General features: G+C 33.2%; 1 protein-coding gene and 1 long non-coding RNA gene across 2 annotated transcripts in view; one reads left to right on the top strand and one right to left on the bottom strand.

The window, feature by feature from the left end:
- TppII (Tripeptidyl-peptidase II) overlaps positions 1-12,827 on the top strand; it is a 53,480-nt gene extending 40,653 nt beyond the window's left edge. Inside the window, exons 22-23 of the mRNA XM_071585423.1 lie at positions 54-273; positions 2,276-12,827. Of these exons, the coding sequence (XP_071441524.1) occupies positions 54-273; positions 2,276-2,488 (433 nt within the window). The 3' untranslated portion in view covers positions 2,489-12,827. The remainder of the gene's footprint in view (positions 1-53; positions 274-2,275) is intronic.
- On the bottom strand, positions 12,248-14,219 carry LOC139688020 (uncharacterized). Its single transcript, XR_011700715.1, has 3 exons — positions 14,147-14,219; positions 12,622-12,723; positions 12,248-12,349 (listed from the first exon to the last, which is right to left on the bottom strand). It is a non-coding gene; the product is annotated as an uncharacterized lncRNA (long non-coding RNA).
- Between the last annotated feature and the right edge of the window lie 4,188 nt (positions 14,220-18,407).

Genomic DNA, 18,407 nt, shown 5'->3' on the forward strand with positions numbered 1-18,407 from the left:
GTGATATTTTTATGCTATTATGACAATTAATAATTTACATTTCACACTTTCAGGCAAATGGACAAACAGAAGTGGTCTCTTCTGGAATCTCTAGTCCGAAAAGGCTGTGCTCTTAGTGAACTTTACTCCATATTTATAGAAAATCAGGGAATAAACAATGAGTCCAATGAATTACCCTCTTCCATATCTGATAGTCCAACACCTGTATCTTTAGATGAAATAGATGTCTTGATGCGAGATGTTCTCAAATTTGCTGATTCCACTGATTCAAAGGTAACGTAGCAAATACAAGGGTTTATGTATTCAATATTGATGCTTATGAATGCAACAATTTCAGAGTGTAAAAATCATTTGCCTTGACCAGGATTCAAACCTGGATCCCTGAATGTGCGGTCGAATGCTTTAGCCAGTTAAGCTATCTTGGCATCCTCTTAAATTCTGATATTTTGGGGGCTTTAAAGGAACTAGAGGCTGTGATGAAATACCGTGCATACAATGTCACAGGCATTCGTAGTTGTGTGCAACACACCACAGTCCACGAGGTTAAAGCCTTTTTTAAACACTTCGGCTGTTTATACCTTCACAAATTCTGAAGAACCTGCGGGAGATGCCGCAACAGTAACTTTTAATGGAGTCATCCGCCAATGTGCATTTCAATGCAACAAATCATGCAATGATTTTCCACTCCGAAATTGTTGCATTGAAATGCACATTAGCGGAAGACTCCGTTAAAAGTCACTGTTGGGGCATCTCCTGCAGTTTCTTTAAAAGATGCTCATGAAGTTTAAAATTAAGTACATTTTTCTTAAATCATGTGGTATTATTCTGGATTGTTGGTGATCCACTATTTTCATTTGAAATATTGTGCTCTAATAATCTAGAACCGAGGTGTGCAGACTTTTCATTCTCTGTCCCACTTTTTGTTTGGAATACCTGCAGACTTTTGGTCCACTACCATGGATGGCAAGTTAACCTCAATAATTTTCTTTAGGCCCTAGCTTGAACATCTCTGTTCTATTGATTAAAATATGAAATTTCTTTCTAATGCATTTTAATTATTCTCTTTCTTCTTTGGAAATGAGATGATATGAAAAGAAAATTTAATAACTGAATCAACATTTCAATGAAATTATCTTGTCATGGTGTTTTGAATAATAATTTACTTACTCTGTGGGGATATGGGTCACTTTAAATTTTATATGCATAAATGTTTTCCCAATTATAATTTGATTCTCATACATGTCTAATAAAGTTATCATCCTTTGTTTTTGAACAACAGTAACACAGAGGTGCTATGTAATTTTAAAATATAGGGGAAAGGTGAAAATAAAATGGAATTATAGGAAGACAACGTAATTACTATTTAGGTTATAAAAAATGTTGACAGCATCCTTAAGAAGTTGCAACTGTCCGGAAAATTAGTACTATGAAATAAGTCTTTAATTCACTTTATAAGTCAATTATTTTTAATTATGTTGAAAAACGGCCCTTATAATTGCTGGGCATAAAGTTGAGCCTTTGAAATGAAAAATACAATAAGTGAGCTTTCAACTCTTGACATTGAATTTAATAGTAATTTTTTGACCTAAGCTGTTCACTATTGTTAATGGGTGTTTGATTTTATGTCACATATGCATTGAAGTGCATATGTATAGCTGCACATAACCATGAATTCTATTCATTGTGGGCAAAGTTCATACAGCTTGATCAATAATTTTCTGAAACTAATAATAAGTAATAGATGTTTTTAACAGTTTATCTTCCTGAAGCACTCCCAATTAAACTGTTCCCTACATAATTTCATAGGTACACATGAATATACTATTTCTTTGGCAAATATAGTTGCCAAGCAAGAGTGTGTTTCATGAATTTTTTAATGTAGAGATATTGATAATCCGCCCTTTACATTAAGAGTCTGAGTTATGTAAATATGAAGCTGCTGAATAATAACAAACAAGAAATTAATCCAGGAAAGAAATATTTTACTAGTAAGAGAGATTTTAGTCATTGAAGGAGTGGAAGTGTTTGATGATGGGTTAATATTCATCCAATACTTTCCTGTAGAGAAAGTGCAACATTATAAACATCTCAAGCTTCATTGAATGTATTCTTAGTTTAAATGTGTCCCAAGTTGTTTCCAACTTTCCATTTTTTGGAAAAGTACATGGCATGTGTTTAACTTTTGTGGTACAAGAAGAACGGTCGATCAAAATCAATGAATATTCAAATTTTTGTTAATTTATGCCTCCTCGTTTCCCTTAATTGTTCTCTTCAGGTTATTCAGTTCTCTGTATGGCATGCTGTTGTCATGGGGCACCATGGTCGGGCCCTTCGTCTCCTGCAGCGGCAAGTAGCTGAAGATGGCCCAACTCGTAAACTGGAAGACAAAAGTTTGCATTCATACCAAAGTCTTGGATGGACTCATTGCATCAGGCACTTTGAGCAGTCTATTCCAGTGCGATACCCAGTTTCCTATCATCCTTTTTAAGGTTAAGATGAATTTAAGGAAATATAACTTACTTTGACCACTGCTCTGGCTAATTCCAGCAAAAAAAAATTGTTCTTTGCATATTATATCATAGTTGTAATCTTCAAATATTTTGCAAAGTGACATGTGTTTTACTTGTTATCGTCAAGTATGCGAAGATGATATTCTGACAATGATGCTATTTTTAATCTTACGTCGTGACTCATATCTTGGACCATAGTTCAATATTTGTAGAAGTTCTAAATAGAATTCTTTTATTCAATTATGACTTTATGTGATGCTTTGTTTCCGAATAATAGAAAATGCATTTCCATTATGCTGAATGAACCTCAGGATTTATATACCTTCAATGGTACCAAACATTTTACTTATAAAAAATCTCACTTGTATTCATCGTCTTGTTGAATTTTCACTAGGAATTTTATCATTCTTAAATTCATTTGTTCAAATGATGTGATAAGCATAGTATTAGCCAAATTAAGTATTGCATTTGCAGTCAAAACCATATTCTGTAAACAAAAGGCTTAATGCAACAGTTATGCACAAAAACATTACTCAAATGATTGAGAAATATTTTTCCATTACAACGTAAGAATGATTTGGTGGATGTTTAAAAAATCTTGTATTATACTCAACGAAGATCTATAGAATAAACTGTCTCATTGTATCTTTTAAACTTTTTCTATGCCTCATCAACCTTGTTCAGTGCAGAAAAATGGCTCTTTTGAGAAGGTATCCAATACAGACAAACATTTTTTCCAATGAATATGAGGAATTGTGTGCCATTAAAGTTGTTTATTTGTTCTTGTGTAAGCCAAACATTATTTGATGGTACCCATTGTTACTAACTTAAGATGTTGCACATTTGGTTTTATCAAACGCAAATATAGTTTCATATACATTTAGGGTTCCCTCTTTCACAATATTATGGGAGACAAAGGGAAAAATATAAATTATAGGAAACTGAAAATTAAAAGGAATCGTAATTTTTGTTGGCAGGAAATATACTCGTAAGACAACTGAGAAATAAAATTCTTGGTTCTCCCTTATACATTTTGACTACACATGGTGTAGGTTTTGACTTACAAAGTCATCAACAGAGGAAAAACTTTGCCATTGGAATGATGGTTTTGATGGTGACTTTCAAATTGAAACCTTGGTCATGTGTAACGAATATGTGTGTGGAAGAACCAAGAATTTTCTTTCTCAGTTTGAATCACTTCCATGAAGTGATGCCTCAAACCATCCAATTCGTAAGACAATAAAAATAAGGAAAAATGTCTCGTTCAAACAAGAAAATGAAAGGGAACATCATCAACATGCTAACTCAATGGTGATTTCTTTCAGTAGTCAATTTTTTTTCAGTCTGTTGGGGCAATCTTTCACCCTGTTCAGTTCATGAAAGATAGTTCTGTGCACATTATTACTTCTCCAACAATTTGATCAATCCAGCTATTCATTGTGCTAAGAATCATCAGGCTTTCGTCAATTGCTGGCATATTTTCTTTTACTAGAACAAACTTATTTAGGTGTATCTATTTGGCTCTGGCTGATTGAAACCAGTTTGTTGGTACATATTCTCTCATGTTTACCATGCTTGGAATATTTTCTGCATTTTGAGCTTTTTTTTAAATCTTTTGTTCATTCAATTAATAATGCTCAAGGCTGATTTGGAGGACAAATTTTTCATGCGCATATATTCCATTGACATTTTTTCTTTCTCATTTATTTAACCATTTTTAATGAAAGATTGCTCAGTGGTGTTGCACGTAAATATGCTCGGAGTGGGTCTCACTAGTGTGTGCAAATCATTAGTATAGTGATTTTTCTAAAAAAATAGATGTAACTGGTTACATTGCATGTGTGTTACGGAAAAAGGTTTGGTAGGAAGATTGTCGGTGAGTTATGATGAGCACAAGAAAATAAAGAAATTTAACTTTAGTGAAAAAATTTCTCTAATTTTTATAACATAGAAATTATTTCATTCCATATGCCCTCTTTCATTCCATATGCCCTCCCAGTGGGCAATATCCCCAATGCAGCTTTATATTTGATGTTTTCTTATTAGAACTGGTTCAAACGTCCACTATTTACCTTATACAAATATCATAATTAGTATTTCATTGATTAATAGATATTCTAATTACACTGAACAAATTGTTTTGAATTCCTTTTCTTACAGTGAAAGTCTCAATGCACATAATCTGAGCAATTAATATAGTTCATCAGGATTTTATGAATTATTGACTCCTTTCTTGAATGACTCTTTGTATACATAAGACTAAAATAATCAATTGGCCATCATTAGATAATTAATACACTTTGCCAGCAATGTGGCATGGTACTCATTTTAAAACATGCTAGGAATAATAGATAAGGTTTCACACTACCTATGTGCTTTAGGCATTTAACATGCAGCTTTATTATGCCAAACATATTTTTTTTAACTTCTTTTTGTATTTGTATTCCAGAACTTGCAAATCTACAGCCTCGTCAATTAACAATTAAGTATAATACCCTGGATTATTCCCTGCCTTGAAGAGAGTTTGTGATTGATTCTCTTGTTGCATTTTATTTCCTCTAGAAGATCCCCCTTTTATTGAATATGCAGAACTGCCACTCACTCCCTTATGGACTTACGCCCTATTTTAATCAAGTTCCTAAAATGACCCAATGTTTATAAAATATCTGTGAAGTCTCTTTAAGTGTCAAATGCTGTCATAAGCCTGTAGGCATTGAAAATTTCATCTTTGTATTCTCTCAACTTTCTCCACTGCTGGCCATGATTTATTATACCATAGGTATATTATTATATATTGAATTGTAGCGCTTGGAGAGGGTTAGATAAGCTCTGTAATCATGAATTGGTACTGGTTTCAACCGACATGACCACCATCCCATAACCTGGTCTTCACAAGAGTTCACTTGTGTATAGGACTGCTGTATCACGTCAGCCATTGCTCCCTGGCTGATTTGATACAGCTTTGCCCTTCTACCTGGCTGTGCTGCATTGTATCAACCAGTCTGTTTTGCACACTACCTATGCATTGCTGGTGATTCTTAGGTTCCTCAGTTTTAAGAAGGATCATACATTAATGTATTGGTAGTGTTCAGTTTGAATGATATGTTGTTTAGCTACAATTTTTTAAACTGTTATGTTTGTATTAATCCATAAACTTGGTGAAAAAAGAACCCTAATTGGTCCTATATTTTTGCGTGAAAGTCCCTGAGATTGATGTGTATGGCAAGTGGCTGTCCTATATAATATTTATCTTTGTTCAGGTGACAAGTTTTCACACGGTGAATAAGTTATTTATTGAATTAAGCTTGAATATTGAAATTACCCAATCAAAGTGAGATATTATGTTTTGGGTAAGCCAGCCTGTTCTCAAGCTGAAGCAAGTTGGTATAATTTACACAGCAGATACCTTTCCCCCATGAATGCTACTAGGATAGTAATCCCGACAGTGAATAGCCAGGTGTATTGGATCACCTCTTGCAAACTATAAACATTCTTAGGAATGTACGTTGGTAATGCATTCATCGATGGTTTAATTAGACCAGATGTGTTCAAAGTTTTTAAATCAGGAAAATTTTTTCTCTCAGACAAATCTTTTGTGGATCATTAATTTTTTCAAATGAAAGTATGTATCAGTGTCGTGCAAGTAGTCACATAACAATTGAGTATCCCAAAAAACATTTGACATGACATTTTTCAACTCATATTTCTTCTTTGAGGCATTATTTTGGGAAAGTGCTAAGGTTTCTTCAGGTAAATCAAATCACCTGTTCTTGTGCTGAATCAATTATCGTGCTAATCTAGCATGAAGTTCCCTACCTTCAGTGCGCAGAAGCGTAGAAATGTAGAAGCTGAATGAATACAGTAATGAGTATTGCACAACCTTCTGATAGACCTGTTATCCAGTTGCCCCCTTTCCCCATCTTTGACTGAGGTAATTTCCGAGATTTTTATTTCCTGTAAAATTTATCAAATGTGACATACCATATGGTGGCAAAGTGCTTTAGTTGTTTTTCTCACATTTTATTTTCAATTTTTTTAATATTCCCATTATTTGGCAAAACAATATTTAATGCTGTCTCCATGGAAAACTTTATTAAATTGCATTCAAATTACATCCACAAATGAGATATTATTTGGGCAAAGTTTTCCAGTACACTAAATTAAGAGAGGAGGCAATTGAATAAGACCAATTAAATACCTCGGAATGGTTGACTAAGTTCAGTGGGCAATGGAATTATGTTCACTATTAAGGTTTCTAAGTTTCATGATTTTTTTCTAAGAGAATGAAGATTATTAAGGCAATGTGAAATGACATTTTCAATTTCAAATTATAATAATAAAATTAAACCTTTGGTCTTGAAATTTATGAACAGGCTTATTTCAAAAACGTTGGAGGATGTCATTAGTGTGCTTTGCTAGCCCGAAGGATTTTGGTTAGAATCCCTACCTCTTCTAATAATGTCTTGGTAGTGATGATCCATTTTTCATGATTTCAACTTAGTGTGATAATATCTTGACTACTAAATTACCCTAAACCATTAAGCAACTCTGTTTGGGCACATTTGTTGTTGAAGTATTTATTGAACTGATGTGAAACTTAACAAAATGTATTTTTTCTTAAGCTTACTATTTTTTTAAATTAATCAATTGCAGTCTTAAGGTTTTTACTTTATTATGTGTGCATAATTTGCACAGACTTCTCAAAAAGTTATTATGAGGTCTTCTCCATTAGTTTGAGACTTAGTAATAGATTTTTTGTTCCTTCTTCATTTTCATGTTTAGTATTTTAGTATAGATATGGGGTCTCATGAGCTGTGCAGTTAAATTCCCGTTAAAATGTTGTGCATCAATTTTAAAGACATAGTATATTTATGATAAATTTTATTAACAAAATCAGTACATGTTATCCACATTGATTAATGAGGTTTATTATAATATTTACCTTTTTTCTTTTACAATGATATATTTGCTATAGTATTGTAGCATAACATGAAATAAAGTTAGATTATACATATATAGCAAGGAAATTTATACTGTTGAGAGCGTTTCGACTGAATATGAATTTTTATCCAAATATGGAAATGTTTAAAAGTCTAGGAGTTCATAATTATGTATTACTTGAATAATCTGTTCCATATGTTGGCAAATGTTTTAACTAATAGTTTTATGTTTTATAAATTACGTAATTTTAATAATGCATACACACTAATTTATGCATAGAATCATTTCTTTTACTTCTGCTATCAAATAGACGTACATAATTGATTACTTAAACTTGTCTTAATAGGTATGTATTTGTGAAACAATCCACATCCATCATTTAGCATATATACATATTTTCTTCAACTCCATTATGGAATTTACATACTTTTTTATCATATCTTTTTAATTTTTCCATGTTGTATCCACCCCAGCTAGGGATGTTAATGTTTAACTCCTTTTATATTTTTATATAGTTCTCAGCTATGGCAAGTTAATAATCATAACCTTGCTTGAAATACATACCTTTGACGCAATATACTACACTGTTGTGTAATTTTTTGTGATATTTCAGGTTTGTTATAAGCTAAATGTATTGGTAGATAGTGAATTGAAAGTTCTATTGGAAAAATTGGTAGTTTACGAATAAGATATATAAAAAAATGAAAAGGTTTATTTCATAAGTCTTTGAGAAAACCTTTATATTAGATTGGTCTATGCAAAAATACACATGGTAGTTTAAGCAAAATAGTATAATACCAAATTTTCAGCTTTTTTTATCTTAATTGAAAATTTAGGGCATGGGGGGTAGTTTCAAATGAGATATCAAAGCTTGTCCCAAATTAGAATGTTTTCTGCTTGAGAAAAGTGTCAAGTTACTTACCCAGAAGGCATATCCAATTAGACTACAGTATTTTTTGTATTTGCATATGCCAGGAAAGTTTAAGTCTGCCATTTTTTCATTATGATTTCAATTGTCAAATCCCCAATGGGACCCCATATTGTTAAGCTATTTGTGGGAAGATGTTGCCATTTCAGAGGCAGCGGAAACTCAGTGGTTTCCCAGTTTTATTGGCTTTCTTTTGGTGTAGTCACCTGTGATACTATGTTGAAAAATATATTTCCACCTCGGAATGAAATTTGAGAGTATTCTGAATTAAAATGCTATTTTTATGTGACACCGGCTATATTTTTAATCTTTTGAAGCTATCCCTGTGGTGATCTTGCTACCACCTCAGAAGGTGAAAATAATTTCTTTTTTTGTCCTTTTATAGCCATGTTTATTCGTTAATTAAAAAGGAATAAATGCCTTGATGGCATGTGAATACTTTTTTGTATGGCTCAAATGCACATGATGGGTAGGTAATTTAATTCAAATGTCTTCTTTGCATGGATAATTATTGTACTAAATTAAATAATCCAGCTTAGACGAGATGTTCGATGTGTTCTCTAGGACACTTGGTAGAAATTTTGGGACTTTGAAGGGATTATGGTCTAAGTGAAGGGTTTATGATGTGTTAGATTTCAATTGGACTTTTGTAAAAATTTTTTAAAATATTTTAAACAATTTTCATTAAAATTTTTATCCAAGAATTGGTCAAGAGCAGTGATGTTGGTTGCTATTAGGTTTAAGAAGGCATTGATTGTGTTTGTTTCTATGAGGTGTTGTCTTTGGGCGAGTTGGATCATGATTTAAAAGTATTTTGTGTTATCTGAGTAAGTTTGAATGCTCAAAAAGTTTGTGAACTTAATACATCAAGTGACGGTGTATTATATCTACCTGAAGCCTCACCGTTGTTGTCCATATTATCTATTGGTCTTGTGGTTTGTCGCGTGACTCAGTGATACATTGACAAAAAATTCTCATAGCACTAAAATACCTATTAAGTCTATCTGTTGGGAAAATTGAGATTTTTCAGCTCTATGTTTTTATATTATGATGGTGGTAACTTAAAAGGAGATAGTTCTTTAGTTTTTATGTGGTATGTTAATTTCTGGTCCAGCAATTGTATACTTTTTTTTAAACAAACTATTCTTTTTCATAGTTTTTTCCATTGTGTGATAGATTATATAAGAATATATGTGATAAGCATGACATTCATTACTTAATAATGTTTACAGTTTTATATTCTGCTTCTGTGCCTCTAATAGAAGAAAGTGATGGAGTGTACTTGATTGAACTGGTTCTGTGCACAACTCAGATAATATTTATCTCCTGGCAAGGAAGAAAATACTTAATGGTGACTTGTATTATCACTTATGAACACTGTGATGATTGCACCAAATTGTGTTGTGCTATTTCCAGTGATGTGGGCTTGTGTTTTAGAAATCTCAATTCAGTAACTTGTGTAACAGACTTCTCTTGTCTGTGTTTAGTGAAATTGCAATTGGTATATTGCTTCTTATTGAAAATGGCTACTTTAAATCATCCAAGAGAAAATAACATGCATTTTAAGTAAAATTTTGTGACATTTCTTTTACTTAAATCGCTTTATTGCCCCATTGAATGCATTAAGATTTATGAATAATCAAGGTGTACTTAGTCAATGAGCTAAGGGATCCAATCTTAGCTGAGTGCATTTTAGAACCAGAATGATAATTATGAGATTAGAATCGGTCACAAAATAATAAAGGTAATAAAAGTTACAAAGATTGGAGGGTTTTAATTAGAACAGTTTGAAAATTTCACTAATATAAGAAGTTCAAGTTACTGTTAAGTTTTTGATGAAAGTGGGCAGTAGTAAGGGCTTGAAGAATAATTGCATCAGGTATAGAGGCGTTTATAAAGAGGGAGAGAGGAGAATTTTAATGAGGGACTTTAACTAAAATAACTTCTCTATGAATCATAGTGCAGAGTGTTTCTAAAGCTTGATCATTTAGGCAGGAAATAAGAGTGTAGATTGGAGGCTTTTATCATTATGACATATTTGCACAAACTAGAGTTGGCCTCAATGACTTAAATTTGTGATGTGATTGTGGAAGAGAGGAGAGGAAAACAAACAAGGAAATGCCAGAGGTAGAGAAATGTGAGTGAAAAGTGGATGTCTGTTTGTAGGTTTCTGCCTTGATCAATTGATTTCCACACCCTGTGCTGGGTTCTCATTGCAATTGTTGGCTTGAGTAGACATGTTTAGATAGCTAAAATATAGTGCCTTCAGGTCAAAGGTATCAGTCTGGAATATCTAATGCCTTTATAGCTGTGGCTGTCTAATGGCTGCCCTGATAGTCTGCTATCATATAACCCTTTTCAACAGATTACTCAGGGCATCCATTTTGTCCGTTGAAGTTCTTTGCTGTTTTACTCTTCTCTATGGCTCTATCCAAAGGAGTATACCAAGTGCCATGCTCCTGTGAGAAATCATACTTTGACGATTCATGGAAATCAATGAGAGCTCACGTGCAAGACTGTTGAAGAGAAACTAGGAACAAACAATCCAGCCTGTCCACCATCTATAAGCTTACATACCATAAGAGACAGCACAAAATTCAAGGATGTTATAGTCATTGCAAATGAGACCTGATACTATCTAAGACATAAGAGAAGCCGTATAGAGAGCTAAAACAACGTGCATATTTCAAGAGAGACAACAGACATCCCTTGAATAATATTAGGCAAAGGGCTGTATGGAAGCTGACTAATCACAGTGCAGGAACATGATGGCCACAGCTATAGGAAGGTAGTAGAAATAGCACTCGGGACAAATTTGAGTTGAAAATGCTTGTTGATGGAACTTTTTGTCCATTCAAGCCAATGAGCATGGTGAGAACTTTAAAGTATGTAGATATCAACAAGAAAATGGGTACAGGACATACTAAGAGACAATGCAGTTCTAAAGGCTGTGATAGAGTGAAGAATGTTGGGCAAGAGAGTTAGAGGGAGGAAAACATTTGGTATTTTGTATGTCATGCAGGGAAAGAAAAAGTTTGCACAATTGGAAAATGGTTCATTGTAATGTCAAATAAAAAAATGCCATAAATTCCTATTTTTGAGAATAAGTACAAATATGATCTCATTGGTGTTTTTCTAATTGAGTGTATGCCAGAGATGATTTTTTTTCCCGAGTGGTTTAATTCTCTTGATTTTTTTGGTAAGATGATGAAATTGAACCATTTTGTGTGTCCGAAACCGATGTCTAAATTTGATTTTTTCTTTCTCATGATTTTGCTATACTTTTGATATGATGGTCTACAATTGCAGAGGTTTGCAGCTTTAGTGTAGTGCTTAACACTAAGCATTGAACTAAAGCTTACTGAACTTAAGTGCTTACTATCAAGCAATAAACTAAAGTTGCTAATATAATCGCCTCGTGATACTGCTATTATCTGATTGAAAGTTGTTTTTTAAGGCGATTTGTCAGTTCAAACTTAAGCATAGATTAGGCTCATCGCAGACTACAAGAATGGAATTCATGAAAAACATCAATTTTTCGGGGCTAATAGTAGGTTTTCATATTTTTTTGTATTTGATTCAGTAATATATTAATAATTTTGCTTAAATTTAGGGCTTAGAATTGCTATTTTGTTTCATATGCTAGGCTGGTATGAATTCTTGGATATTTTTTCCAATTCTTTTTCATGTACGATTATGGTGAAAAAGGTTGAGAAAAGTATTTGCAAAAACTGAAGAAAGTGGTCGTGATTTTTAAAGTCTTTATTTTAAATGAAAGATAAAAATTGAAGGTTACATTTTTGCAGCAGTATTTATCAAACTACTCTGCGATTCATGAAAATGTTAAAATCTTTGTATTGGACAAAATGAAAGCCACATTCTTTACCAAGCATAAATTAGCTTCTGTCATTTTTTTCTGACATATGTAAGAACTTTTTTCTTGCAGCAAGTGCAGTAAGTCAGCATGGTACTGTGAAAATTAAAAGAGTTTAACATTTCAGTTTCTCTGTTAGGGAAGGGTAATGCACAAAGATAACACAATAAAATATGGTATCTCAAATTATGTATCCTTAACAAAAATTTGATACATTAGTAAGGTTAACATTTTGATAACATTAATATGTCCTCTTTTAATGGCTTAAAGACTTTTGAGATTAGTTAGCGTATCCATTTTGATTATTTGTAGAAATCTATTAATCCTCATGAAATTCTGAATGTGTATGCATTAATAATTTGACTTACCCCAATGTCTGGTAGAGATTCACTGACAAATGACTGACTGACTTCAGTGCAGGCAATGATGGTTGTTTTCAAGGGTGTTACTAGTAGTGTTTTGAAAGTGGGCTGGAAGAAAAATGTGGGTCTTAACAAGGTTGGAAATGACCAAGGGTGGATGGTATGTTTCCAGTTTTCAGCAATAAATCAAGTCATTTGGAGAGCATGAAATTTAGATTAGTATTTATTTAGGGGTTAGTGGGAAAGCATTTCAAGATTCAGAATAGGAATGTAAAAAATTTCCCATCCCAATGACTGTTTCCCTTTTTTGAATTGTGAAATAAATGATTTTTTATGAAAGTTGTTTCATGAAATATACATGATATGAAATAGGTTTTCGTACAAAATTTTATTGCAAGGTGAGTGCAACCCATTCGTCAACTATAGAAAAGTGTGCACAAATACTGATAAAAACATAATGGCATTAAGATATTATTTCTGAAAGCCCACCAGTCTTGAAATGAAGTACATAGAAGCCACTTAAGGTTTATTTGATTTCATACAATATTTTGAAACCTACAGTGAAATATGTGGCAATCAAGATGTTAGGAATGATTTTTCCCCTTAGATGATGCCTTGATGGTGAACTGTATAGAGAACAAGTCACATTGGACATGTCTTTAAGTAAAACCACAGTTATAATAAACCTGAAGGTTGACTTCCTGGGTGAGACTAGAGCTGGCCCTATAAGTCCTACACAGAATGGCATGAAATTCAAACATTAGGGTAGGGGAGTGAGCTCCTTTCCCAGTGCTTCCTTTTTTTTCCCAGGAAGATATGATTCCCAAAAAATGCCAGTTTAAATGCAACTTTTTTTTCAAACCTCTAAATAATGATCTCACAAATGCTGTAAAAAAAGGGTGGAACTCTCCGGTAAAATGTCCTTATTTTGAGGATTGATTCTTCAACCTTATGTTCACTAGTTCAATTTCTCTCTGAACATTACCTTATATAATTTCCAGATTCATACTTCTTCCTTTGACCATACACTCACTTTATCTTAATGCCTTGCATTTCAACTTATTTAAATGGTTATTTAGTTTAAAATAGTTTCATAATTGGAATCAACTCTTAGTATATTAGAATACAAAGTGTTCAGCATTCAGAGAAATTTCACCTTAAGATCATTTATGTAGCTTCCTCATTGTTTTATATTTTTGTTCTGACAATTTCATCTGTGCCATAAACATGCTACCCAAAAATAACAAAAAAATTCCACACAATAGACCAAATTGCCATTAACTCAGTGAAATTCATCAGACCTTTAGGATTTCTGTGAAAAGTCATTTGGAGGTTCCCTTAATGTAAAACTGATAAAAATTCAGCTTGGTAGATTTGTCCTATATTGCAGTGGCACACATTTATGGGATGAAAGTTTTAGGTCTTTCCCATCTGGGATCTCAGGCAGGTGTAAGCATTTGGTAATCCCAAAACTTTCAGGATCCTTCTCCCCTCTAAATTTTTCATATTGAAGCAAGTTTCAAGCACTTACCTGCTTCTCTCCATGTATGAATTCCCTCATTTGAAGGACTAATTTGTTCCTTCCGGCTAGAAGGTTCCATCTGCTCCAAGCAAAGTTGTGAGTGGAGCAAACCATGGCCATGCAATTATAGAGGTGGTTTTCTGTTGCAGTGTGCTTACCAGCAGGACCCTCTATGTAGCACATGGCATCATACTTTGGGAAAACGTCCACTCCTCCGCCACGTAATTTCTTGATTAAGAGAAAAATATTTGGGAGTGATATAATTTCTTGCACATCGTATACTTATTTTAATCAGAATTCTATCTCTGGCACCTTATTTCTTTTTAGTTTACAACTAATTCTAGACTAATCAAATAGAAAATTAACTAAAAAGCACCTACCAAAATGTATTAAAGCACTTGAATTGTGGGAAATTACATGAATACCATTGCTATTTTTTTCATTCAATATATTAGTGATACTTTTTTGCTGAATATATCAATCATTCTTTTCTTTGCATCGAACATTTTCTTGACCATTTTCATACACATAAGTGATCTAGTAGCATTTTCACAACATGAGAGTTACATGAAAATTAAAATCTTACTACTATAAGACAACTTTTATTATGCATACATAATGTACATATATATATATATATATATATATATATATATATATACATATATATAATGTATATGAAGTTCGTACTGGACTGGTGGACAAAGACAAAAACTCAGAAATACACAAAAAAAGAAAAGAAACCCACTAGGTTTTGAATTTTTTGGTGATCCACACCACCTTTCTCAATGAAGAGGACAGACTTCTCTGTCCTACCGAGCTGTCCTTCTTTCCTGAAGAATATTCTGTCCTTCTCTTCCGTGAGAAAGGTGGTATGGACCACCGAAAATTTCAAACCTAGTGAGTTTCTTTTCCTTTTTTGTGTGTTTTTGTCTTTGTCCACTTCTTCATATACATTATAATATATAACTTCATATACATTATAATTCACCTCCGTGAGATCTTCTTGGTTAATGTGAAGTTAAGTATCTCTTTCAACTACCTCAGTGGCATATAAAGAGTGATAGGTTTGGGGTGGAGGAAAACTGATGTTATTAAACACTCAAATACTGAACAGTTTTAATGTAAATATTTTCAAGTTTCTTGGTTGAAATTTACATTTTCTCACAATTCTGCATGTACTAGTTGGTTGTTCTTACGAAAAAACATTTAGGTTTCCATTTTATTTTTAGACTTAACTTTAAAATGGTCCCCATTTAAGGGTGATGGCCCTTTCTACATGAATTTGACACACAGTTTTTCATAGCCTTACATAACAAGTATTCTGTAACAATATCTTTCATTTATTTTCTTGGCCATGACCCTGTGCATACAGTATATGTACAGCTGGTGTGGATGCATCTTCTGCCACATGCCTTGCTGTTTGCTTGCAGGCTACACATTATGTGGAGGTAATATTTCTAACAGATCAATTTTTTCAGTATATTATATGTACTTGACTTGATCTGCTTGTATGTATTACATCATAGTTATGACTCATATATCAGTATACATTTTGGAAAGCATTGCCATTTTCATGGACAGGATGTATAAAGTGACTTCTGTTGTAAGGAGTTGTGGAAGGAATAAGATGGCAAGTATGAGGAGGGCATATCGCATGGCAAGGGATTATGGGTAGGAATATGGATGAGGTCCGGGGAGTGCCAGACAGGAGGCAAAGGCATTAAACATTTTAGGTTGGGAATGAAATTTTATTATGATTGTTTCTCTTTCCTAAATTGTCTCAGTAATAACTTTTAACTGCCGACCCCGGTGGCGGCGGGGTAACATCCTCGTCTGCCATTCCAAGGGTCGCGGGTTCGATTCCCGCCTGGGTGAGTTTCCCTCCATCTAGGGCTTGGGTGTTTGTAAATGTGTCCATTGTTATCATTGTTAATAGTTCGATGTAAAGGCCAAAATGTGCTGTTTTCGGACTAATACTGAATAAATAAATAAACTTTTGAACTCTGAGTAAAATGGTGGTGTTAATTAGACGCTGTAGTTATCTTCTTTACTCTGATTGTGCTAAAGCATCCAACCTGTTGTGAAATGAATCTTTAAAGTCAATGTTCTTGGCAATACATGTGGGGTCAGATTATGGAAGTTGTGAGGGTAACTGCCTCCCCTTGTCCCTATGCCACATTGTAGCACCCCAATGGTGCTAGATTAATTGGCACCCGCAGGTGACAAAGTTTGATCATGATTATTAGTAATATTTTGATAAATTTGCCTTTAGTCAAATTCTTTAGCACCATGAAAAGTCGTGTTCACCAGCATATGGATTTTTGAAGATGAATATGCTGCTGAATGTAAAATAGATGACTTAATGATGACATGGATGACAATGAACTTACCTTCATTAAAACTGTAGAGGAAAAATATATGCCTACAATATCTTGCAGTGCATTATTAGATCCATTTTGTAAGCTGCTTAGGCAAACTTTACTCTCCTGTAATTAATAAAGTATAAATAATCCTCTGTAAAATCAGAAGGAAAGGCAAAGATTATTTTTTTAGTCTACTGCAACTGCTAAAATAGTGAAAAAAATTATCCCACATTACCTCTCTATCTAAGAACACAATAACAACATAAGTGAACTATGTAAAAAGTTCCACCTTAGATTCATGCATTTTTTATCATCCAAATGTTAGCATATGTGTCTGGAATACTGTAAAACAGTCAAGAGAATTTTCAAACCAGAAAAAGCATCATTTCAGTCTGTGAAAAAGCCTTTTTGCCGTTTTTGGTGGCCTATTAATAAATGAACTATGGAGAAATATTCCAACAAAATTTGAAGCTGGGGTGTTACTTCATACATGTTTAGTATTTGGGAAACTGCTTAAAAGGGTCTAATTTCAGAATGAAACAAGATATAGAAAAAATACTTTTTATGTGAAAAATCATTATGAATGAGTGGAAAGCATCACCTTGTTATTGGAAATTATGGGCTGAGATCCGCTAGGAGCATGAAGAATTACAAGGAAGACCTAAAACTACAATATGAGTACCGATTTTAATGAAACGGTGACATAGAGGGGATAATTTTAGCTCTGCATTTTGTTTGGGTAGAATATACTGCAATGAGAAGATAAGATAAATTGGCTAGCACATAGTGATTTAAAGAATACCTTTCCTTGCTCAATTCATGACAACAAAAGAAGGGAACATTATGTACGATAATATGAAATTCTTAAACATTATTCGACATCAATGCAAAATAATTATGTTACATATTCTAATGGCTGGTTACCTCATACCCTATGGTGCATTCACTCATCATTTTTTTCAAGGAAAGATGCAGTTGTATTTCTTATAAATTTTTACAAGAAAATATTGAACAGCATTGCAGTAATAATCTCATGTGCAGTGTATGTTTAATTGTAATTGAGCCATAGATGTTTTTGTGTTAGAATTCTTCCAACGTTTTGGTGCATCATTATTTTTCCAATCATTAAAGCTATTTTCACCGTAATCATGAATTTACCAGCTGATTTAAGAGAAATCAATTCCTGTGCTAATTGTGAGTAAACAAATTTGAGTGTTAAAAAGCAGCTTCCAAAAAACATTTCCAGAAACTTGGGAGGTCATTGAGAATCTTAGTGCGGAAAACATCTTTAATTTTGTTGAATTTGAAGTTCATAATGTACATACCTACTCTTTAAAACTAAAGGATACATTATGAATAACTAAAGAATACTAGATTTTTAACATAATGTAATAATTCCATTCCATCATTTTGAAATTGTCATATCCTTTCACTATTTACCTTAAATGTAAGTTCAATCACTAAGACAGAGGCTGTTAAAGAAAGAATGATTGTCTCTGACTCTCCTGGTCTCAGATCCCATGCTTGAAAAGGAAGATTAGAGTATCGGTAGGCTGCCAGAGCGATTGGTCCAGAAAGAAGCCCTGTTCGAAATGACACTGACTGTTTCTCTTCGTTAAAACGTATGTCATGAAATTCAGACGAATCCCAATAGCAATGCTTCTCATTCCATCCAACAATAATTGGTGGCTCAAACCACAGCACAGTTTCTGGAAGACTAAATACATATGTGCATATATTAAATTGAAGATTCCATAAAAAAAAGACCTAGCATTTCAGATTCACTCCACTGACTCAACTGAAAGTATTAATGATTAAAACTTACTTATTGTAGCCAAAGATATGATACACGCGCTATTCTGGGAACAGCTGTTCATAGTCACATATTTACTTACTTAATTGTT

This window comes from Hetaerina americana, unplaced genomic scaffold, assembly GCF_022747635.1.
Source record: "Hetaerina americana unplaced genomic scaffold, ioHetAmer1.1.p SCAF_2, whole genome shotgun sequence".
NCBI lineage: Eukaryota > Metazoa > Arthropoda > Insecta > Odonata > Calopterygidae > Hetaerina > Hetaerina americana.